At 39.3% G+C, this 25,338-nt stretch overlaps 1 protein-coding gene across 7 annotated transcripts in view; it reads right to left on the reverse strand.

The window, feature by feature from the left end:
- Window positions 1-25,338, reverse strand: part of GRM8 (glutamate metabotropic receptor 8) — a 455,163-nt gene that overhangs the window by 215,099 nt on the left and 214,726 nt on the right. For 5 of the 7 annotated variants that reach the window (XM_073328250.1, XM_073328248.1, XM_073328249.1 and 2 more), the window contains 3 exons: window positions 16,521-16,656; window positions 15,908-16,062; window positions 15,276-15,413 (listed from right to left, as the gene is read on the reverse strand). In XM_073328250.1, coding sequence (XP_073184351.1) covers window positions 15,276-15,413; window positions 15,908-16,062; window positions 16,521-16,656 — 429 coding nt within the window. The remainder of the gene's footprint in view (window positions 1-15,275; window positions 15,414-15,907; window positions 16,063-16,520; window positions 16,657-25,338) is intronic. The other 2 variants (XM_073328251.1, XM_073328252.1) reach the window with 2 other exon arrangements.

The following is a 25,338-nucleotide window of genomic DNA, read 5'->3' on the forward strand; positions in this document are numbered from 1 at the left end:
AGCAATCTGAGAGACCTGCTGGTAGGAACTGGGGGAGCAAGAGGGAGCTCCTGGGTGATTGCTGGGGCTGAGTAGTTGCATGCCCTGAGGCAAGGGTGAAGAAGGTGCTGGGGCTGTGGGGAAGTAGCCCAGGGAGACACACAGCATTTGGGAGAAGTTAAAGAGTTGCAGCAAGAGGCTGCTATCTATAGGGTCCTTCGGTTGGGACTCAGAGTAGTGGGCAGGCCCGGATCCCCCCCACTCACCACTGAGGAAGTGGCTGGACTATTGGACAGTAATACCCACCACACTCCCAGGAAGGGAGAAAAACAGAGTGACCTAGCTGGAGGGCTGGGTCATGAAGAGAAAGTGTCTGAGAGAGGGGCTATGGGCCAGGTGTGCAAATAGCAGATGGGGGTGTTGGCATCAAACAAATCCCCAGAGTGATCAGGAGGAGGTGTCAGCCCAGTGGTGAGAGGTTCCCCCATGACAGAGTGACTGACCATGGGGACAATGAGAATGACCCAGTGTGCAGGGGAATTGTGCAGGATACATCACCTTTTATGACATTGCCACTTGCTTCCTGCAGTGTAAAAAATTCCACAAAAGCCTGCAAAGCTCTTTGTTTTTCATATTTTCAGGTGTTGTAGGTTATATATTTTGCAAGAGAGCACTGTGAATTGCAAAGCTTATTTTATACTCTCCAAGGCAATGCTTATATTGTGACATTCCTAAATACTACTGTTTTTGTGCTCTTCAGTACCCCTTGATGACTTAATGGGAATACATCAGACTACTGAACTAGAAACAAATTTATCAGAGACAACCAAAAGCCATGGGAGAAGACATAATAAACAAATAATTCAATAATGCCACCTTGAGGCACTGCTGCAGCTGCTGATAGAAGTGAATTTCTCACCTCAACATAAGAGAATACTTCTTGCTCTTTGTCTAGATGGTATTCCTTAAAGAACTGCTCTGTTGAGGATATGGCACAAGAAATTTTTTTACCAAGAGCCAAAACTGAGCAGTGAGAGTGAAATACATCCTGATGGAGATGGCCAGCACAAGACCTATGCATCGCTTCAGTCCCATTTGACCCCTAAAATAGATTTTAAAAGCATTTGTATAGAGGGTCAACAAATTATTAACATCATTCATTTGCACTGTGGTAGCACCTAGGAGCTCAAGTCATGGACCAAGACCCCAATGTGCTAGGTGGTGTACAAACACAGAAGAAACACATCTTCCCTGCCCCAATGGGATTACTTACAGTTTAAGTGTCAGACAAGGAACAACAGATGGATACAGACAACAAACATAGAAGCAAAAGGAAAAATGAGGCAAATATTGGTCAGCATGACAAGCAATAGTCTCAGCACACCAGCTGTCTAATCACTACTGAGTTATTTGTAGGCCTGTAACCTATGGACTACTTACATCCAATTTAAAAACTATGTTGAAGGCTCAAGTGGGACTTAAGTGTTGCATAGTTCTGCAGTGTCCTTCTTCACAGAAGGGGTGAATCCATGGAAAAGTAACAAACCACTAACACTTTTCTTGACTACCTCCACTTTAAGAGAAGTTGCAGTTGTAGAACCAAGTGACATAAGCCACCTATTGTTTATTAGAGTGCTGCTGAAGTTATTACAATGTCACTTTAATAAATCTGAAAGTGAGTTACTCTTTGCAAGATATGAAACATTTGAGGTCAGAACAGTAGCTGTTCTTATCTAAGTGGCAGACTACATATATTACACAGGCATATCAAAGTCTTAAAAGTCTTATTTTGTTTACCTCCTTGGTTTCTCTCATCACTGGGTAAAGTGACCACAGCTGGGAACACAAAACCCTTCATCTTAGAATCTATTAATAGTATAATGAATGTGGCAATCCAAATTAACACTTGAAAATTCACATCCACTGGAAACTTTTAGGGTATTCCACTAAAATGCTACATGCTGAACTATTTTTTGAAATAGTCATCTAAACCCACATTCTCAAACTCTCTGCTGTCACATGGTGTTGGCTCTTCTCCTTGTTTCCAGCTATTTAATTGCATTAAATAGTTTTCTGATGTTACCCTTCCACGGAGGCAATTGCTGTAGTTCCCATGGGGATGTTATGTCATCACAAGTGGGTCAGGAGAGGGCCCGCTGTATTAGCAGAGTGGTGATCCATCTAATCATGAATGGCAGGGGTTGGTGTTGACAAGACAATCTCTCTACTAACATGCAGCCCACACTTTGAGAAAGTTTGACAAAATAAGTAACATTATAAATCTTGATGATAATGTGCTGGAGAATAGTGACCACATAGCTAATGAAGTAAAAAAGTATTTTGACTAAATACACCCTTCTTCAGATAAAACTTGGGTTGGGGAATGAACTGTATCCTAACTCATAAGCTGGGCATGAGATAGTTAGACAGGCCCTGAACTGCTACTGTTGCAGCACTACAAATGGGGTTGCAAGTTCCACTATTGGCCACCCTAAATCTATGTACTTTGAATCTATGTAATCATCAACCCAGAAGACACCTCAGACATTTCCCCAGGATTCTGATTTGAGGGCACCCAGGAACTTCCAATCTGAGCTTTTCTATTGAGATTGTACTATCGTGTTTCAGTTGCTAAGTAGTTTAAAAGCTTAAGTTGCCTGTTTCAAATGTTTTATTCAAATATTATTTGGAACAATTTTTGAAATATTGAAGAATAGTTCATTAGTGATCCATTAAGGGCAAAATTCTGACACCCTTTCTCATACTGAGTAGCACTTTAGAATGCCTTACTTTTAGAAAGGCTTTTGACTTTCTCATAAACAAAGTAGGGAAATTTAGCCTAGATGAATCTACTAAAGGTGGGTGCACATCTGGTTGGAAAACCATACTCAGTAAGTAGTTATCTACACTGGAAAAGCGTATTGAGTGGGATCCCACGGGGATATGTACTGGGTCCATTTTTTTGATAATTTCATAAATGATTTGGATAATGGCATCGAGAGTAGTTTGCGGACAATACCAAGATGGGAGGGGTTGCAAGCACTTTGGAGGTCAGGATTAGAATTCAAAATGATCTGGACAAACTGGAGAAATGGTCTAAAATAAAAAGGATGAAACTCAATAAGGACATATGCAAAGCACTATACGGAGGAAGGAATAGTCAACTGCACAAATACAAAATGGGAAATGACTGCTTAGGAACGAGTACTGCAGAAAAGGATCTGGGAGTTATAATGGATCACAAACTAATTAGTAGTCAATAATAAAAAAAACATAATTCTGAGATGTATTAATGGGAATGTTATAAGCAAGACATGAGAAATAATTCTTCCACTTTACTCAGCAAGGATAAGGACTCAGCTGGAGTATTGTGTCCAGTTCTGGGCACCACACCTCAGGGCAGATGTGGACAAATTAGATAAAGTCCAAAGAAGAGCAACAAAAATAATTAAAGAATTTAAAAGCATAACCTATGAGGAAAGATTTAAAAAAATGAGTTTGTTTAGTCTGGTGAAGAGAAGACTGATTGGGGAAATGACAATAGTCTTTATGTACGTAAAGAGGAGGGTGAGACATTGTTCTCCTTAACCACTGAGAACAGGACAAGAAGAAATGAACTTCAATTGCAGCTAGGGAGATTTAGGTTAGACATTAGGAAGTTCTATGATTCTATGCACACTGTCCCACTAATTTTAATGGGACTGCTCATGCAGTAAAGTGCTACTCATGCTGAGGGTTAGAAAACTTGTATTACTGTTTACAAAGGACCACTGTGAAACCTTCACCCTCAGGGGTGAGTAATAATTCATCATTTCAGTCTCATTGAAGTCTGTACTAAATATTATTACAAGTGTAATTTAAATATGGATATTCTTTGGATATCAGTGGTGTCTAAAATGAAACATAAATCTGAATATGGAAAAATGTTTGTTTTCAAAATGTCAAGAAAAATAGGTAATAAGAAGCTTAAAGAATTATCTTTTTTCTTTAGTGAATCATATTTTAGAGTAGTTGACATCCTGCAAGTAAAAAAATGATTAATAAAGAAAATGTTGTACAATATGAAGTTTCTTAGATGTGCCTCAAATATTTATGGTGTAATTGAATCTGTAACTTAATTTATATGTGAAATGCCTTGGTTTTCTTTGTAGTTACATAAGGGGAACTGAGAAAGACCAAGCTGCTTTTTCCTGTATCTATTACTAAAATTGCATTGACAGATTTGAATATGTATCTTGAATCATCTCATACTGCCAGAATATTAAGAAAATATTACTCTACAAAGGTTGAACAGAATATTAAATGGCTTATTTTTCTCAGAACAGTTAGTCAATGGAATAATATAGGGCTAGTTGACAATCTGCCAGGAGTAAAGGACCAAGGACAAGTGTTCCACCACATGAGCAGATCAAGGAGAGAATTGTGGCTCCTGACTTGTTCCAGAAGAGAAGTAATCTGCTATTGAACTATACCTAGTAGATTACTTCCCCTGCCACACTGGTTCAGGTTGCACTGCTGGCATGTTGGCGGGCACCAGAGCCAGGGTTCCATCCAGTCTCTGTGTCCCAATGCCTACTTGTGCAGAATGGAGAGTAGTAGCCCCCGGAGGCTGCTCTCCCCCACCATTCTGGAACCTTCCAAGTACATAGTCCTTTAGGGAAGTAGGACAGTAAGACACTCCCAAGTGCAGATGTCTAAGACATGGAACAATTGTGGCCTTTATGCCAGATACTGGAAAATACGTAGATAATGATCATTTTCAGAGACTTTCATTGCCTTTTAGTCTATGTTTCATGTTGCTATATGCTGCGGTTTAGTGGAACAAGCACTGGAGTGGGGGTCAAAAGCCCTGGCTTATAGTCCCAGCTCAGCTACTGGCCTGCAAGTCACTTTACCTATCTGGGCCTCAGTTTCCCCATCTGTAAAATGGGGAGAATAATACCTCCTTTGTCAAATGCTTTGAGATCTATTGATGAAAAGAGGCAGGCATCCTATGACTGTATGATTAACCCTTATTCTAAGGGTGTAGCTAGTGAAGGTGGGTGGTATGTCATGAATACATAATAAACATAATATTTTATATATAGACTGGAACCTGGAATTCTTGGACAATACCATGTAAATAAATGAAATTAAATAGTATAACAGTTTACCAGTTCCTCTCATGTGGCTAGATTGTGATCCTGACTACATACCCCCCCAGAGGAGAAATACAGAGTAAGAATCTTCCTTAAACCTTACAGATATTGTTACCTTGGGTTTCTCAGAACGCAAAGCAGTGGTAACTTAACTGTTTCTTTCTAGGCAGCATCAGGAATAAATCAATGGGGGGCACAGCTCAGCTGTCTGATAAATAACTGATACAAACCAGAAGTGCTTTCATCTAAAACTACTTTTTTATTAGATCTCACGCACACATGTTGTCACAGTAGGGTTAGAGCATTTCAAAACTTTTATAGTTACCCAAAGTTAAAAAATGGTTCCAAGGGATCAGCAGCCAGGCTTCTGGAGGGCCCTGCCTTCTGTTTAGCTGCTGGGGAACTTAGCTATCAAATCCTTGCCCAAAGAAAGCTTCCTTGGGCTGCTCCAAAGCATATTATTTCACCTAATCTTCTATAGCTAACTTCAAACAAAGCACATAACCTGTAGTGACTCCTAGGGGGTCACCAATTCTCCTAATTTTAGCAAAACTACTCATCTCTTATCATCAAAATATTTCTAGTCATAACAATGTGTCAGGGCACTTAAAACCAAGGTGGCTATTCACTCGCTCTCTTCCATACTGTTAACTTTCTGTTCCATCTTCCCATTCTGATTAATAAACTGCAAGTATGCAGCTGTCAGACCTTGCCTCACAAAGTTCTAAGATTTTCCTAGCTATGTGATGTTTGTTTTTTCAGCTGGCAGTGGCTGAACATACAAAATGGCTGACTGCAGTACTGTCAAATTCTGGAGTACGTGCAGGAATGTCAAATTCTGGGGTAACAGAAGGTCTACACTGCAATAACACACCTGTGGCTGGCCCATGTCAGCTGATTCAGGCTCACAGGGCTCAGGCTGGAGCCCGGGCTCTGGGATCCCGGGCCCCAATGTCTACACTGCAATAGCCCCACAGCCTGAGCCTCATGAGTCTGAGTCATCTGACACAGGCCAGCCTCAGGTGTTTTATTGCAATACAGACATACCTTATGTGCACCTTGGGTCCAGGCATGAAGGAGTAAATTATAGTTATTCCAGAGGGGTGGGTAGAAAGTATGTGAGGATGGGTTAGGAATGGTCTGGGCCTGGGGCTCCTTCCCTCCTATTAGCACCTTGTCAGTGTAGCTGAGAGCATACTGCAGGTGAGGGAGCAATTTACTACTTACCCCCAGGAACAAGGAGTGAGAAAGGGAGGCGTTGTGAGATGTGTCTGAATTACAATGCTTCCCAGGGCTATGCCTGAGATGTTACACTTACAGCCTTTGCTCAGCGCTGTGCTTAAAGTAACAATTGGCCCAGCTTTCACCAGTCTTGCAGACCATCTCTGAAGAGTACAGCTGTCTTTATGAAGCACTGTATACATACGTGTTCCAAGTATTCAAGCCACAATTTGTCAGTAAGAATATCAGTTTTAAATGGGTAGGATCAGCTGTTTTCCAAATGCTTGTGTAATGGGGCATGGCTCATAACAGAGGGGGAAATTACAAATCTAAAAATGATACTTTTACTGACAAACAGGCTTGAATTCTTGATCCTGAATACAAATTACACAGAAACAAACAGCAACCCTTTGTTTTGTTTTAACATATTATAATAAGCAACTTTTTGAAATGTTATTTGTAACTGTTTCTGAGGCTTGAATACTGTGTCTTACAATGAATATATATTGGACCAAAGCTAGGCAACCTTTTTCCAACTAGCCCCATGCACTATAGTGCCAAAAAGGAGGCCAGTAAAGTGTGGGCTGAATACTGAGAGGTGAGGTCCATGACAGCTGTAAATGTTCAACATTTCTCAGGGCATCCTGTTGTACTTAACTCACACTAGCTGTCCCCAGTATTAAATACTACTCAACATGGGTAAGGTTTGCACATTCATGCTTAGGATTTGCCACTCAGAGCAGAGGTTTGATGGTATACTATTTGTGACTGACTTTGTGTCAAATACGCATTTACAGTGGAACAAGTATGTTCTAATTTAATATGGTGTATTTCAATGCATTCTATTCTATTAAGGCTTTTACAGAAGAAAGATGATGAAAACCTATGTGTCTGAATTCTGCTGTTTAACTCCCCACCATCATGAGAGAAAACCAGCTAAACAAACATTCTGATCTGAAATGGGGCACAGGGAGTCCACATTACAATCCTTTTTTTTATTTTGACAGAATGCCACGTTCTTAAATGTCAGCCTTCACAGTTGGACAGCAACTTTTCATCTGGAGTTTACTGCCCAGGCTTCTGAAATTGGGAGCCAGACAACATCTGCCAACCTGGTGAATTTATGACCCAAAATATAATGCAGTAAACAGATTAGGCTCTAATTAGATTATCAGAAGGGTTGGCAGGGCCACCTGGGACATGATCTGTTGTAGAAAAGGCAAAGTTAAATGCTCTCCAGCTCTATAAATTACTTAAGGACATATTTTACATTAGTCATTTGATTTAGTGTTACATTAGACAGCATGGGACGTCTGCACTGTAAGTGCCTCTGTCTAACACCTATTTTTTTTAAGAAGTCTGAGATAACTATCAAAACTAGAGTAGCGGGCAGTTCAGATGAATCCAACAAATATGCCAAATAGCCCCCCAAATCCTGCTTATTGTGATACAGTGATAGCTATGACGACTATAATTTAGTATTACTTCACAGCACACAAAGGTGCAACAGACATTTTTCAGAGCAATACAGAAAGAGTGGTCCTATCCACAAAGAACTTACAAGCTGAATGTCAGACATGATACCCAAGAGGATGACAAAGAATAGCAGAGGAGGAGGAGTAAGGGCAGATACAAAAAATGATCATATTAGCCAGGCACAGAGTGAAGTCAGGCAAAGCAGGGAAGCCTGTGCACCATCCTTCTGTATGCCAGAAAGCTGAGAGGGAGAACCTCCTGAGCCATAATGCCTCTTGGGCAAGACCACTGTGCAAGTTACACACAATGTATTCCTCCCTGAGCGACTATATGGTGCTTTTCACATCCTGGGTGGTTTTCATTCCATTGAAAAGCATACTTAAGAAGAGTACATTAAATAGGATTGGGACTATTACCCAAGTTAAATAGGCAGCAACTGTGCACTAAGAACGTTTACATTCTGTTAGTGAACTTTCTAATGTGTCCTACAAATTTCTCAGATCATGGTTCAGGACTGTGATACCAATGAGTAAATCTGTTTCTTTTCCCTTAATATTTTCAGCCTGCAATTGCGTTCAGATAGAACTTAGTTAAAAACAAGGAGAATTTAACTAATGCATGTCTAAAGTTCACAAATATGCAATAAATAGATTTAAAATCTGTTATACTACGCTGTGAATTTTCAGTGAAACAAATAACCCAGTTTGATAGAGCAAATTCAAATTTGCCTAATTTGCACAGGTCTCTATATGCTTCTGGAATCTTTTCTCCCATCTCTATTTTTAGCAGTGCAGTCAGTCATTATAGGTATTTAAAGGCTGATTAGGTTTGCAGAATAGTTAAACAAAATGCTAACCAGAAACAGAAAGATATTTCTTCTCTAACAGTAAAAGTTATGCATAAAAGAACCCTTTTAATTAACATTGCTGTTGAGATATGTTTTAGAGAACCAGATTTCTCTATTCAAAAAGACTTAAAGTACTATGTTAAATGCTGGCCTGGAAGGGACATTATGAGGCAAATTCAGACCTTGAATCTCAATGGAGTTGCAACCTCTTATGTCATGTATGAATTTGGCTCTACAATTTGATCCATTGAAACATAATACACTGCCCTTTACGTTAACCTACATTAAATTGCTGGATATATGTACTAATGGTTTCAGTTAAAGTAATAACCTTGACAAACTTCTCTCCATCCCTAGAACTCCATCAAGTCTAAACATCAATTTCAGTTAACCCCAATAACTTACCTCAGCCCTTTCAACCTTTAATGGTAGTATCCTCTGCTGTTGCACTTCACATCTTCCTCATTAGTGACTCCAGGGCAACCAACCCTGAGCATTCAAAAATCACGAGACAGGTCCCCCAAAATCATGAGACTGGATTCAAAATGGTAAGATTAAAAATAATAAAATGTGGATCTTTTTATTGCCTTCTGGGTTTGGGTCCTTTAAATTCATGTTTTCAAGCTTCAGCAACCACCATGGCAGTTAGAAACTTTTTTTTTAAATGAAAGCTGAGATTTTCAAGTAATAACATGACTCCAGGAGCTGAGGTTTTAAGCAAAATTTCAAATTTCATGACACTTAACATTAAATTGCCAACATCAGACACCTCACAATACACATTGCTCCCAAGTTATCCTAAGTCTTCAGTTACCTGGAATTTCTCCATAAACGTGTCGCCTTCCAGGTATTTCGGTTGGAAAAGCTCCAGATTGTAGTATTCAAAAGTGGGGCAAGAGGCCCATTACCTCTGCCACTTTCTGCTACTGTTGTGGGGAGGCACAAAGCTTTCCTCCTGAAGGATGTGGGTGAGAGGAGGGTCTCAAAGCCTCTCTACCCTAAAAAAGATAACCTGTTTAAAGTTACATTTTGAGATCTATCAGTTAGCCAATTTTTAATCCATTTAATGGGTCCCCTGTTAATTTTATTAACATCTATTTAGCATTCAATCTATTTAGAATAAAAAAGAAAAGGGTAAGAGGTAACTTTATTGCAGTCTACAAGTACCTACGTTGGGAAGTTCTGTGACGTGTGCTACACCAAAGGTGAGACTAGATGATCACAATGGTCCTTTCTGGCCATATAATCTATGAGCTCATTGGGTCTCTCTCTAGAAGGTAGGTTCTCTAATCTTTTTATCATTCTCGTGACTCTTCTCTGAACCCTTTCCAATTTATCAACATCCTTCTTGAATTGTGGACACCAGAACTGGACATAATATTCTAACATCAGTCACACCAGTGCCAAACACAGAGGTAAAATAACCTTTCTACTCCTTGAGATCCCCCTGTTTTTGCATCCAAGGATCGCATTAGCCCTTTTGGCCTCAGCATTGCACTGGAAGTTTACGTTCAGCTGATTATATACCACAACATTCAGAGTGATTGCTTCCCAGGATAGAGTCCACCATCCTGTAAGTGCAGCCTATATTATTTGTTCCTAGATGTATACATTTACATTTAGCCATATTGAAATGCATATTGTTTGCTTGCACCCAGTTTACCAAGCAATCCAGATCGCTCTGTTTCAGTGACCTATCTTCTTTATTATTTACCACTCCCCAATTTTTATGTCATCTGTGAACTTTCAGTGATGATTTAATTTTTCTACCAGGTAATTGATAAAAATGTTAAATAGTGTAGGGCCTAGAACTAGTCCCTATGGGATCTTGCTAGATGAGGATTCCCCATTTACAGTTACATTTTAGGACCAGTCCATTAGCCAGCTTTTATTCCATTTAACGTGTGCCAGGTTAACTTTATATCTTTCCAGGTTTTTAATCAAAATATAATGTGGTACCAAGTCAAATGCCTTACTGAAATTTAAGTATATTACAACAACATTATTACCTTTATCAACCAAACTAGTAATCTCAGCAAAAAAAAAGATGTCAAGTTAGTTTGACAGAATCTATTTTCCATAAACCTATGTTGACTGGTATTAATTATATTATCCTCCTTTTATTCTTTATTAATTGATTCCCATATCAGCCTCTCCATTATCTTGCCCAAGATCAGTTTCAGACAGACAGGGCTATAATTTTCCAGGCCATCCCATTTATACTTTTTAAATATTGGCACAACATTTGATTTTTTCCTGTCTTCTGGAACAACCCTAGTGTTCCAATACTTCTTAAAAATCAACATTAATGGTCCAGACAGTTCCTCAGCCAGCTCTTTTACAACTCTTCGATGCCAGTTATCCAGTCTTGCTTATTTAAAAGTGCTAATTTTAGTGGCTGCTGTTTAATATTGTCTTGAGAAACTAGTGAAATGGAAATAATGTTATCATATAATGTGACCATATCATCTGTTTTTTTTCCAAATACAAAACAGAAATATTAATTGATCACTTCTGTCTTTTGTGCATTAGTATTGATAATGATAGAGGAGCTTTCCCTCATTCCACCCTCGCAAATTAAGTCTCCTATGTGCAGGAGAAACAGCTGCCAAGCTTCTCTGACAGAATTGTCCCTTCCAAAATATTGACTTGCTAGGAAGGAAAAGCTCTGCTACCTTAATGAATATGCCAAATGGTCTCCAGATAGCCTTCATGTGTGGGTCAAAACTGTGAATTGCACCACTCCTGCACATTAAATTACAGCAACAGAGAGAACCATCTTTATGCATGATTTTTCCTTCTTTCAATGAAAGGATTTACGGATAATTTTGTAATTATTGTTCCATCCATGCTAAGTTAATGGTCTGATTTGATAACTTTTTATTCCAGGAAGGTTTTCACAAGAACAACCTCATATCCTTCAATATACCATTCTAGTCACTATCACTTGATTCATACATACAAACACTCAGAGTCCTGTTGCTAAAGTTAACAGCAAGAAAAAATAAATATTTTTTGCAGTATCGAGGTCAGGGATCGGCAACCTTTGGCACGAGGCCCTCCAGGGTAAGCCCCCTGGAGGGCAGGGCCGGTTTGTTTACTTGCTGCGTCTGCAGGTTCGGCCGATCGCAGCCCCCACTGGCCAATGGGGGCTGCGGGAAGCCAATGGGGGCTGCGGGAAGCAGCGTGCGAAAGGTTGCCAATCCCTGATCTCGGAGAATGATTGCTGAATGTGAGTTGGCCAAAAAAGGGCAGTATATTATCAGGAAAACTTGAAAGGAAAACTCCACTAATTTCACTCAGCTCAGAAGCCTAAAATGTTTAAAAGGTAAGAAAGCAATAACAAACATGTCTAAATTGTGAAGTACAAAACAAAGGCTTGAAAACAAAGGCTGCTTTTTAAGAATGCAATTTTCATTAAACAGAGTATGATCTAGTGAACCATAACTATAATTAATAAGAATAATTAATATTGTTAGAGGCCTGAGGGAAGCACGAAGCACTCTGAGCGGTATATAGTCTTTTAAAATATCCTCTCTCTAGACCTGAATGGACATCTGATTTTTCAGTTTGCTGACAGTTCTAAAAAAATCCACAATAATTTGTTTCGAGTCAAACTGAATCCAATTTTTTTGAATTTTCAGCAACTTGAAAAAAATATTTGACCCAAAATATTTTGTTCCCAGGCATTTAATGAAGGTCTACATTCACAAAATAGGAGAACAGGTGGTGAAGGAGGAGCCTCCTTCACCTTCTTATAACCTGTAGCACAGTAGTTAGGATGCTCACCTAGGAAATGAGACACCCAGCTCCAAATCTCCACTCTAGAGCAGGGATCTGAACCCTGTCTGAAATACTTCGCCCAGCTCTATATACCACTATTGTGATGTAGGGCAAATCCTGATCAGGAGATCTGTTCCAATGGTAGAAACCTGGTGAACCCAGTTTGTCTTTTTCTGGATTACAGTTGAGCTTTTTTCACTCTAAAGTGGTTTCTATTAACTTCATGGATCAAACTATTTGGATTAGATTGGCAGAGGCCTTGGTAGCAGACCGATGTAATAAAAATCTGAAGCCTTATTTGAATTCCATCCAGTTTCACTCACTCTAGAGGCATAGGTGCCGACTTCATGGGTGCTCTGGGGCTGGAGCACCGAGGGGAAAAAAAAAAGGCAGGTGCTGAGCACCCACTGCTGGCCCCAGCAATCAGCGCCTCTCCCTCCCTCCCAGCACATAGATCAGCTCAGAGGGGGAGGAGAGAGGGTGGGGCACACTTGGGTGAGGGGCAGAATGGGGCAGGAAGAGGCATGGCAGGCGTGCAGCAGAGCCGGGAAGAGGCAGGGCAGGGGTGGGGTCTTGAGGGAAGGGATGGAGTGGGGGCAGGGTCTGGGGCAGAGCAGGGTCAAGCACCCCCTGGCACATTAGAAAGTCCGCGTCTCTGTCTCTAGGTACTTCAGGCTATGAGCTGATAACAGGGCCACACCCCACGTGGGTCGTTAAAATAGTGTGGGAACATTTATTTCATTATTGGTGGAGAATATAGATGCTTCCCCTCAGAAGAACGAAGCACCCACATCTCTTAAAAGAGAGAATGAGCAAAGGCCTGGTAACAAAACCATCTTCTGAGGCTGATAAACTTGACAATTATCACCCTGCCAGTAAATTTCTTTGTCGAGGAAGATTATTGAGAGGGTTGTGTGGAGGCACCACTGGCTATATCTGGAGCCCTCAGATTTACTTGGCCCATCCCTTTGGCATTGGCATGGCACAGAGATTGGGCTAGTCCCTTTGGTGGATAGTAGACAGAGATCACATACGGACAGCCTACATTTGCAATATGGCAAACTGCAGCTGCATTTGCTTGTCTCAAATTTAAAGGGACAGCTAGCAGAAAAACAAGAGAGGAAAAGTTTCTATAGAAGACTAATGTGAATATGCAATTGCAGACGCAATAGTTCCAAAGGGAAGAAACTGAAATCCTAACTTGGGGCTGAGGGAGGGAGGGACAAGGGATCTAAGTGAAAGCTATCCTAAGATTTTCAAAATTGAAGTTTTGCAAAAGTTGTATTCATACATTTTCCTTTGATATTCTGATTCTAAAATCAATGTCCTTGGTTAGGACATTAGCAGCTTTTATTGCTTTAACGTTACCACCATTGTATCAGAACACACTTAACCATGAGGTATTGTTAACACATCTCTGGACCTGAAAAGGCCGAGATGAAGTCATGCTTCAGGCACTCTATTATTTAGTCTCTGAGAGGAACTAGAATATAGTAATGCGCTATGATTCATTGCCTCAAGGGCTCTCTTATGGGGGGTAACACAAGATTCTAGTCTATCATACTTTTTTTGCATTGTGCATGGGAGGCCATAATGAGAGAATGAAATAGTGTGTGCTGCAGTGCCACCAGGAAGCTGTTCTGTGATTCATCAGATCCAGATGGACTGGTCATTCAGCAGTCCCAGTGTCTGGCCAAAGAGGAGATTTCTGCTCCTTCATATGCATAACCAGGAGTTATAACTAAATGTCCCTAGTCTAGGGGCCCGGTTAGATCTTTGTCTGTTTCAGGATGCGCAGACAATATTGGTGTCCAAGAATACTTCATTCCACCTTTTGCTTAGCAAAGAGGCTCTCACTTTTTCTGTTAGAATGCAGAATGTGAGGTTCCGTAGCAATAATTCACACATGGAGCACATTACATGTGTGCTCCATAAACTGCACTGGCTCCCAATTTGTTTCCATTTGCAATTGAAAGTGTTGATTTGAATTTATAAAGACATGTATAGCTTGTATCGTGTGCATCTCAGAGACCAACTCGTGGTGCTTCAAATTCATAAATGTGATGAGCTGGGACACCTGAGCTAATAGTCCCTGGTTAAAATTAGAACCATGCACTAGATGTATCAAGCTTTTTGTTCAGTGTTCACAAGAGTATGTCAGAAAATGACTATTTCCTTCCCACAGGGAGCTCTTTATTCAGTTCTTATTCAGTCCTTAAACACAGTATATAAACTGAGTAAGGACTTCAGGATCTGACCCAGAGTGAAGACGACAAGTAATCTCACTCATAGCTTACATGTGTCAAGAGTGAAAAGAACATCAGTTTTGTATTCATTTGCATATAGTTTGAAACAGTAGTTCAGTGAAAAATAAGACCCAGTCTGAACTTCAGTCCAAATATTTACCCAAACCTGAACCATCTTTAGATGTGGATCAATTAAATACCCCCTTTTGCTCCCCAACAGGCCTCCTTTTGCCTTTGCTGAAACTCATCACATTTTCTTTGCAGGTGTAGCAATCGCTGTTGGCGCAGTCTTCAAATCTTGTAAGTTCCACAGGGTAAAAGATATGGTACTCTCTTAAAGTGAGACACGCTATAAGGCTGTCTAACAAACATGTGACTAAAGCAACACCCTAATAAGAGTTTGCACCCTCCAGTATAGACAAGAAGGTATCAGAATTTATATTTCAAGGTGGAATGAGATTGGTATAAGAATACAGTGAAATTTGTCTTAAGCAACCTCTCAAGGGACAAAACAAGTTCCTTACCAGTCTGTCTTGTAATAGATTACAAAGAATTTGAAGAAAGTATTTTATTCTAGTGTGTTACCTGTGCATTTCTTAATATTGCTGTTTCTTTTTCCATGTGATCCTAACTTGCATCCAAAATTCTCCTCCCAAAATTCTGCAAACCACACATTTCTTCGATTATTAGCCAGGGTGCGGCTCCGAAAATATCTATCAAATCCTAAAATTAAAAAACGCATACAAATATGACACAGGATGCAGAAGAATACATTTACAAGTTTTTGGTGGATCTGTTTGGTTTGCATAACAAAAATGCAATGCATATCTCCATTGCATAGGGATATAAGCTACCTAGGTACAGATTTTTTTAAAGAATAAAGTGGTATTTGGGAATATAAAAATAACTACATTTGCTATTAATATTTGTTTTAGAAAGCTGTTCTTGAAACTGCTATAGCAATTATTTGATGAAACCCAATCGATAAGGCTGCTGTGAAATACTACAGCTGAAAAAAATTCAATGCAGGTGGTCAATAAACCCGCCAATTCAACATCAATATACAGTAAAGGCCCAATCTTGCAAGGTGCCAAGTGCCCTCAATTCCCATGGAGGTCTGCATTGCATTCAATACCGCGTGAAGTAAATAGGAGATTCTCATCAACTAAATGTAACTCTTAAAGTGTATCTTTTGTGTCATTACTATAAGTTCTTACCATCGATCGAAGCTCTTTTGGGCAGAATGGTGACTGCTCCTTCTGCAATCTCTTCCTGTTGGTAAACGGGTGAAATTTTTGACCCCCAACTATCTGAGCCAATCCAAAGAAAATGTCCAGTTTGATTAGTTTTTTTGGCTGCTTCTAATATTCGCCTGCAAATAAACCAACGACTAATTAGATATAACGCATTTATCAAGAAATGTTACTGACTAGAGTCCCCCTGCAGCATTGGTTCTGGTTATACATAAATAGCCTGTCTTTAACCAATTGGTCAATTGTTCTGACAGTCTAAAGCATATTTCTCAAAAGACAGAGTTCAGCACTCGAGCTACAGTATGGTAAATATTAATTTGCCTCATCCTTACCCTTAAACATATTATTCTGTCTATCATTCTAATTTGCTTCATCTTTTTCCGTCCTCAAGTTACAATATACACCATCTTCATTCTTAGGAAGTTTGGGGTCTCTGTGGAGCAGTGGCATAGCATAGGGTATAATGGTAACCTTACATTGGACTGAAATCTGTTAGGAAATCAGACACGGGCTCCCAGAAGGGGACTTTCTGCAAAGAGGTAACTTCTTCAACATAAAAAATTACGAAAACAAGCACCTAATATCATCCTCATTTGCAAACATAATCACTGCTCGAGCATTAGGAGTTTCCAACAAGCGCTTGACGATCTTGTCAAATTCTCCCAGTCTCGGTTCACGGGGGATTTTTAGCGACTGAGCAATGCAAACGCCACCTGCATGCACACACACAAAAAAAAGCAAAACTAATTAATTGAGGTGAAACTCTGAACTGTTTATTAATATTTAACTTAATAAACCCATGGCAAAACAGACAAGGAAAACAAGATACCAGTTTGATTGGAGGAGACAGTTCAGCCAAAAAAACTTTATCATGTTTATCATGTCCAGAGGGAGTGTCTAACTCATCTAACCAAAAATCAGCAACGATTACATGCAACGAAAAGCTTAAACATGATGACACCTGGTGCAAGTTACGTATGTGTTTATCATTCACTGTATCCAAAACTTAAAAGAACATATCAAGCCAGATCCTCAACTGGGGTAAATCAGCAAAGCAGTGATATGTACCTGTTGAGAATCTGGCTCATCATTTTGTCACAGGATTGCATTTAGCCTAGGAAAATACCTGTGGGTTGACAGTTATCCTGCATTCAGAACTTCTTTTCCAGGGGTGGGTAAGCTGGACAATGATTAACAGTAAATATTATGGTTAGAGGAATGACATAGCAAACTTGTAGTCCTTTCAAGGGAACCATACACTGAATTTTTCCAATTGCTATTACAGCATTTTTAATTAAGTTGTCTTAATCATTTAACCACCTGTGTTGCCAATGGAAAGTCTAAATTATTAATCGCTGAATAAACACAAACTCAGAGGCAATATTTATGGTTTTTTTTCCCCGACAGGAGCAGAACTGGAGATAATTAGAACCTTTACATTTTAACGGTGCTGCAGGAAAGGATCCTTAAACTCAGTGTTATCCAATGGAATAAATCCTGTAGGTTGGGAAACTCTCTGCAGCACAGGTGGAATTTTGCGACACCAGGGTTATACACATTTTGAGAATACCAGGCAAGAAATTCACTGAGAGCCTGTCTTATGGCACACTTAGTCAGGAAGAGCACCAAATCATTGTACCTCAGGGTATTCAGCCCTTAGGGTTTTGTTGCGGGGGGTTAAAATATTATTTACAATAATTACTTTCTCCTTAAGAACTAGCTCCCTAATATCCTTCAATCCAGTCCTAGATCTTCTGAAGCACTTCATTGTGAAGGTGGTACAGTCCATGAGTAATGGAATCTGAAGAGGTGCAGGATCCAGACAGTGACAGCTAAGGTTTTCTCATGTTAGGGAGTTTAAAAGAATAACTTTTAGACCTTAAAAATAGGTTATGACCTGGTGTTTTTTGCTCAAATATAGATTTATATTTGGACCACATACCACTATACTATGCACAATCCCATTGATCTCAATTGTTCTCCACTCAGGTAGATCACAGCGCAGGGTCAGGATTTAAGCAAGTCACTAGCAGCTAACGCAGTGTGAAACAGTATGAAACTATCAATTGTCATAAATAAATATGATTTTTTTTAAAGTTCTTATGAAAATCACTGGATTTGGTCAAAGACAAAAATGTCACCTTTTTCACCACTGGTCATGAACTTCTTTATGACAACAATCGTAATTTCACCAGTTTGGTGAAAGCAAAACACCGTGTTTTACCTTCAACTTTTCTCTATTTCACATGAAAACAAAAACACATTTTTGCAAGTGAAAACACCTGCCATTTTACTGCAAAAACAATGTTTGTATAGAAGTGTAACAGACTTAGACCAGAAGGATATAAGAGAGTAGTAGAAGCTTCAGAATGAGCAGGTCCCTGTTCCCTGGATAGCCAAACAAAGGCTACTCCAGGCTAATCAAGACACCTGACATCAATTAACCAGTTAAGGCAGGAGACAGGTGGAGACAATCAAGGTCTCACTCATACTGCTTAAAAACTCTCCTTTCCAGTTCCCTCAGGGGAAGCCCAGGTGAAAGGAGTGGGAAGAGAGGAAGCATGCACCTACTGAGCTCTAAAAAGCAACAGAGACTGGGGGTATTCCATCTTCCCACCTCCCATACTCGCCTGTGATGAAAGTAGCTCAATAAGCTGTGACCTTTGCCGCTATACTGAGAAAAGGGAGGTCATATTGAGGGCCTAAGGAAGCTTCTGAGGCCACTGAATCTGTCTGGAAGCACAGGACCCACCAGTACAGGCTCGGAGCTTTGTCACAGAGGGTAAAGATGTAGTAATTTACAATTTATTCTATTTGTTTCCAGTGGGATGTTACCATTTTTGCTGACAACAATTTTTTCTCTCATAGCTGTATTAATAACCAGGTTCTCCACAAAAGACTGCTATTTTGTCAGTAACAAGTGAGAACAAATATTAGGTGATCCTAATATCTACCAGGTATTTATGATGATCCAATGGTGATATAAATGACAAGGTGCTATGAAAATGTTTGGCATATTTCTAAAAATAAGCTAACCTATTCTAACGTACAACCAGAAAATAATCCCTCATTCTAAGCTATTTCTGAGTTAACAGTTTTGCACACCTGACAACAAATGCTAAAAAAATTTTAACAGATATACTATACATTTCTGTCATTTAAGTAATAACCGTTCTCTGGTTTTAAAAAAGTAAAGGCTTGAAAAAGAACATTAAGCTCTCAACAGTACCCAAAGTCATCCAGGCATGGGAATGAAAAATGACACATAATAATAATTTGTTACCTCATACATTGCTTGAGTATAATTTTGAACCCTTTCTACTCATGCAGTGGCTCTTTGGGAAAAAAACATTCTCTCTACATGAAATGCAACCTCAAATATTACAATGCATATATATTATATAGTGCATATTGCCATCTACATGGAATGGATATCAAGGAATGAAAAACTACAGGAGATGAAAAGTTATTTTCCTAGAGTCCAAATGGTATAGCAAAAACACCTTTCCATCATTATAGCATTAAATTTAATCATGACTTCACAGTGCAACTTAACATCTCTACACTGAAGATCTATTATGAACAAAACAAGATACATTTCAACCTTATTGTTACATTTATAATTTCTGGAAGCTATCTTCTGATATATAAAACATTTTGTGTATATCCATATCAATTTATTACTTATATTATTGTGACAAACAAGTAACAGCATATCAATTTACAATTAATGATCAAATCTCCAGTTTCTAAAGTCAGGTTTCAGAGTAGCAGCCGTGTCAGTCTGTATCCGCAAAAAGAAAAGGAGTACTTGTGGCACCTTAGAGACTAACAAATTTATTTGAGCATAAGCTTTCATGAGCTACAGCTCACTTCATCGGATGAATTCAGTGGAAAAAAGTATAACAGAACAACATTAAGGTGATACCCAATTATGTATAGGTATTGCAGATTTGATCCTAAAATGCAAATATCCATACTTCATTGATTTAAGTCCAAAACAACATTAGATCAGTGTAGTATTTTTGTGTTTCTTATGTTTTGTTTTTTAGTATCCTTTAATTATGAAAATCTGAAAATATCAATCTCGTAATGGACGAATTGCCAGACTCCTGGCGTGATTTCATGTAAGGCAGTCTTCACTGAGTGTCCACAAGTCCTATTGCTGTAAAATGGAAGTTTACTTATTTGATTTCCTTAGATTTAGATAAGCACATGCTCAGAAAGCTAAAAGAATGCATACTCACCTGCATGTGCCCTAGACAAGAATTCAAACTACAATTATTAAAATGCACACGTCTCTTGGTTTTTCCTAACCAACAGTCGCCAGACAGAAACTATATCCTGAAATTGAGTTTCAGGTGCTCACCCCCTGTAAGATCAGATTCTAAACTGGTTTCTGCTATTGAGGAAAAAGCCAAAGGAGCAAATTATCTAACCAGCTCGAGGAGTCATTTCAGGCATGCATATTTACGCCTCAATCCTGCAATGAGAACTGCACAAGAGGATCCAAGCAGAGACCCAGTGAAGTCAACAGAACGACCCTAAAGGTTCTCAGTGCAGGACTGGTAACTTAATAAAGAAATGCCAAACTACAATCTGTGAGAACTCTCAGTATGGTCAGTGAATTATAGCTCTTATGGGCATGTGAGCAACTTGGTCACTTACAAGCCCAGATCCATAAAGCTATTTAGGCGCCTCTCTTCCATTGATTTCAACTGAAGCCTAAATACCTTTGTGGATCTGGGCCTTCCTCTCTCATTCGCTAACTATTGTGAGTTATGTAGCTGCTACCTAAAATGTCTAAACCAATGACTTATCTTCCCATCTTGTATTTATTAATAGCATTTGTGCACAAAAGCTGAACAGTTACAATTACTGCCTGCCATACTCAGGAGGAGACCTTTATACAAGGCATACAAATCATGTTTCTTTCATGACACAGGCTGATTACTTGTATATCCTTATGTTTAAGCACTCTCTTTACCCAAGAATTCCTCCTGCACAGAAATTCTCATTTCTCTTGAGAGAGAGTTCTATTTTAATTAAATTTACAACATACCATGACAAATATGATTTACAATTTGGCCTTGGTAATGGAACAAAACTGTGATGCCTCTTGACATACTGTAGTTGGCTGTAAATACGGCTGGGTGAATAACAGATTTGGGTTTGCTGGCAATTCTGGAAAAAACTGTTTCAGGTCAAATCAAAAACAAAATTTATCAGTTTTCTGTGATTCAATGTTAAAATTGTTTGGAATCTTTTTAATTGGATTTTGAACGTGTTTTAGGGTATAATATATGTATACTATATACACTGTAGGAAATTTAGAAATGAAAAGTCTATTTGAACTGAAAAATGGAAAGGTTTCATTTCAAATTTGCTGAAACAACCTATTCTGGCTGTTTGGAATTCGTCTTTTTCCCCAAAACGAACAATTCAGCAAAACCAAGACAAATGTGCAAAAGATTTTGTTGTCACTGGACACATATTTTTGTCAACAAAAAATCTCAGGCAATAAATTTTACCCAGTTCTAGCAGTAAATGTGTTCACATGTATTTTCAAATCTAGTCCCCCTATCCCGCAATCATTTGCACATGTGCTTGACTGTACTCCCATGAGTAGTAAATTAATGTCCATAGGGCTTCTTGGGTGTTTGAAGTTAAACAACTGTGTAAGTGTTTGCAGAACCAGGGCCCTGGATACAAACCACAGGTCAGCTGGAGACTAAAATTGGCTAAAACATTACCACTGATCTCTCTCTCCTTTCATAATATTAATATATAATCAAACAATACATACTGTGTTCAGAATATTTCATTTCTAAATAAAGAGCACTAAACCCAACATCTAATAAATGAATTCTTCCCGTCTTCTAATCATCTTCTGATTTTAAAACCAGTGTTATTAAAAATGATCAATGAAGTTGCTATACAAGAAGGCTTTATACAGGGTTGCACTGATAGACCTATACAGATGCACACAGTTTGTACTGCAGAAATCATGACTCATCCTTGGTGCATTACGTGCCTCCATGGGAGTATGAGAAAGAGCAGTCCCTGTGCTCCCTTGAAGAGAGAGAAGAGATGCCTCCATCGCTCCACGTACTCTCTCTTTCTGTTTCCCCATCTGTAAAATGGGGATAATACTTAACTACCCAGACAGGGTTTTGTTTCACAGGAAATTTTGACTTTTTGGTTTCAGTAATTTTTTTTTTTTTTTGCAAATCTGAAATTTCCTGAAAAATGGAGATTCCAAAAAAGTTCACTTCAAAAACACGAAAACATGGGGTTTCTGAAACAAAATATACTCCCCATAATATCTGGCAGAAGCTGAATCACTCACTGTTCCTGAGAGGTGGGCGGGAGTGAAACTGACAAGAATCATGTCAATTTCACTCAGCAGCTCCAGGGATTCCAGCACTACCAACAGGGGCCAGCTGACTCCCCAGTTTGGCAGCCTAGGAAGTCTGGAAGCCTAGAGACTCAGGCAGTCTAAGGAGCCAGCAAGCCTGAGAATGTACCAGACTCCCAAATCAGCATCAGGGAGCCCAGAAGCCCTGTGAGCCTCAACTACAGGCAGGGGTCCCCGACTCCCCTGGCCTGGGGCAGTCCACATGACAAGGCTGCCCTGGAGCCAAGGACTCTAGAAGCCTGGGCTGTCCAGAAGCCTGCCAGGGGAAACGGCAGGGAACCAGACAGGGATCCTCTCAGGGATTGTTGAGCCCATATTGTTCAAAATCATTTTGGGTTCAATGAATTGGCACTTTCTGAAGAAACTGTTTTGGAGAATTTCCAACCAGCTCTAGTTGTGAAGATTATAGCTGGTTAATGTTTGAACAGTGCTATGTAAGTGATAATTACTTTCTCATTTTGTCTTTCACTTAACAGCTAATAATCTGTGTGCTTTTAAACATAGGATACAGTTAGATCTGCATTTACAAACAATGCATTGTTTAGTTTTGTTTTGTTGTGATTAAAAATCATGTCATAAACAAATTTTCAGTGTCAGACTTGGCCAGTTTACAGGTACTATGTATAACAGCTGTGGGAAACATGATATGAAGCCGGCAATGCATGTTTGTGAGATACTTTGAGTATTGTAGATTTGGAAGATAACAGCAGTACTTGGGATCAATAGCTTTTGCCTTCCTTTGTGCTTCAATAACAAGGGCAAAACTCTGATAAAATGGTAGTAAAATGCCTATGTCATTTTGGAGGTTAATCTTATTGTGTGTTAGAATGGTAAATACTTTTAGCTCTCGTGGATAATTCACAAGGTGGAATTCTCACTGTAAACAAATATTCAAGAAAGTAGAAGTGGATGTTGGTGGAAGTGATACTAAATGGATATTTAGAAAATAATAGCAGACACTGTTGTAAACCTGTGACTGCAAAAATGAACAGGACACAGGGAACAAGCAGAATGACTGACATTCTACCACTCTCAGTAGTACCTAAGCACAGCACATTTTAGACCAACAGCATTGAGATCAATGGGAGTAAAGTATTGCTCCAGTTAAGGGTGGAAGAATATAGGCCTGAAGTTCAAGCTTATTCAGTTTTGGGACCATAAGCACCCAGCTCAGAACTACTTAGCTTTTTAAACTATTTTATTTTCCCATTTATACAGTCAACGGTAACACTGTAAAAATGAAAAAGCATAGATCAAGGTCTGTACTTGCTTTGACATAACTTTGTTTCTCAGGAAATAGAGGCATTTGTCTCATCCCTCAATCATCACTTATGACATAGTTTTTTCACAACATCTTTGTAGTAATCCATATTTTTTCTTACAGACTCACTAGAAAATAACAGAAGCATTATTAAGGGCAATCCTGCCTTTGTATGGCCATTCTTTGCCCTCAACTGCTCTCAATTACTCCTTTTTGTTTCTAAAATTTACAGATCATAGAATCTGCATAGCAGTAGGCAAAAGAAGGCAATAAATTCTTAATACATATGTATGGATAGTCTCCAGTGCACTCTTCATAAATATATAAAGTCAGATTCCAAAGTCCTTGTTCCAAATTGGGGAACTGGCAGCAGGGACTCCGAATAAGCTTCAGCCAGGCACCATTTTCGGAGACAACTGGTCCCTTATGCTGAAGGCTTTTCACTAGACCTCATTGAATGGTGAAGATTTGGGGCAACATGAACTCAATAAGATTGCATGTAGGCACAGAGTATGCCCACAGAGAGGTAGCAGGATGGTGATTTACAGAGACCAAAAAAGATGGGAGAAATGAAAGATTATTATCCGAATGAGGAATTGTGACACGGATTAAATGACTCTCCCACAGTCAGACAAGAAGTCCACAGCAGAGCCAGGAACTGAACCCAGATGTTCTGAATTCTGGATAGAAAGAACAACTGGATTGAGAATTGATTTGCTGGCAGGGTATGCAAGCTAAGATCAGTGCTTAACAGCAGCTGTGGTGGTTTACTTTCATAATAGAGGCCAAATTGCTCGGGGGGGGGAGGGGGTATATTACTAGGCAGAGGTTTGCCTTAATTTCTGTTTAAAAAAAACATACTTTTAATATATACAATTATTTTTCATTTTTCTACAGGTTCTAAGTACAGCCCTTCAGATGTGAGGAAATTGACCTGTGATAAATGAAGTGGAGGGTAGCTCCCTTTTATGGACAGCCAGCCAGTTAGCTGTAAAATCCCTCTTGGTAGCTGTTCTCTGCTTGCTCTACCTGTAAAGGATTAAAAAGCCTCCCTGCATAGGTACCAAAAAAAAAAAGTGGGCACCTGACCAAAAGAGCCAAAAGGAGGACTAAAACTTTTTAAAATTGGGAAAAACCTTCTTTGTTTTCTGTTTTCTCTGGCTGCAGGGACGCAGAGCAGCAATGCTATAAGCAGGAATGCTGTGTGAAGTTTGAACCAGGTATGAAAAATTATCTTCCATACCAAGAAGTAATCATTGGGACAGAGAATGTTTAGATAGACATGATTAGGTTTATTTCTTTATTTTGGCTTGTGGATCCCCACTGTGCTAATCCCAAATGCTTTTACTTCCTTGTAACCTTTAAGCTGAACCCCAAAGAGAGCTATTTTGGGTGCTTAATTTTTGGAATTGCTCCTTTAAAATCAAGATGTATTTTCTTCCTTTTTGTTTAATAAAATTTACCTTTTTTAAGAACAGAATTGGATTTTTGGTGTCTTAAGAGGTTTGTGCATATGTTTAATTAGCTGGTGGCAACAGCTAATTTCCTTTGTTTTTTTTCTCTGCTCTTCTCTGGAGGGGATGAAAGGGCTTGAGGGTACCCCACAGGGAGGAATTCCCAAGTGCTCCTTCCTGGGTTCAAGGGGTTTTTTTGCATTTGGGTGGTGGCAGCATTTACCAAGCCAGGAGTGTAAATCAAGCCTGGAGTGTAATACAA

This window comes from Lepidochelys kempii, chromosome 1, assembly GCF_965140265.1.
Source record: "Lepidochelys kempii isolate rLepKem1 chromosome 1, rLepKem1.hap2, whole genome shotgun sequence".
NCBI lineage: Eukaryota > Metazoa > Chordata > Testudines > Cheloniidae > Lepidochelys > Lepidochelys kempii.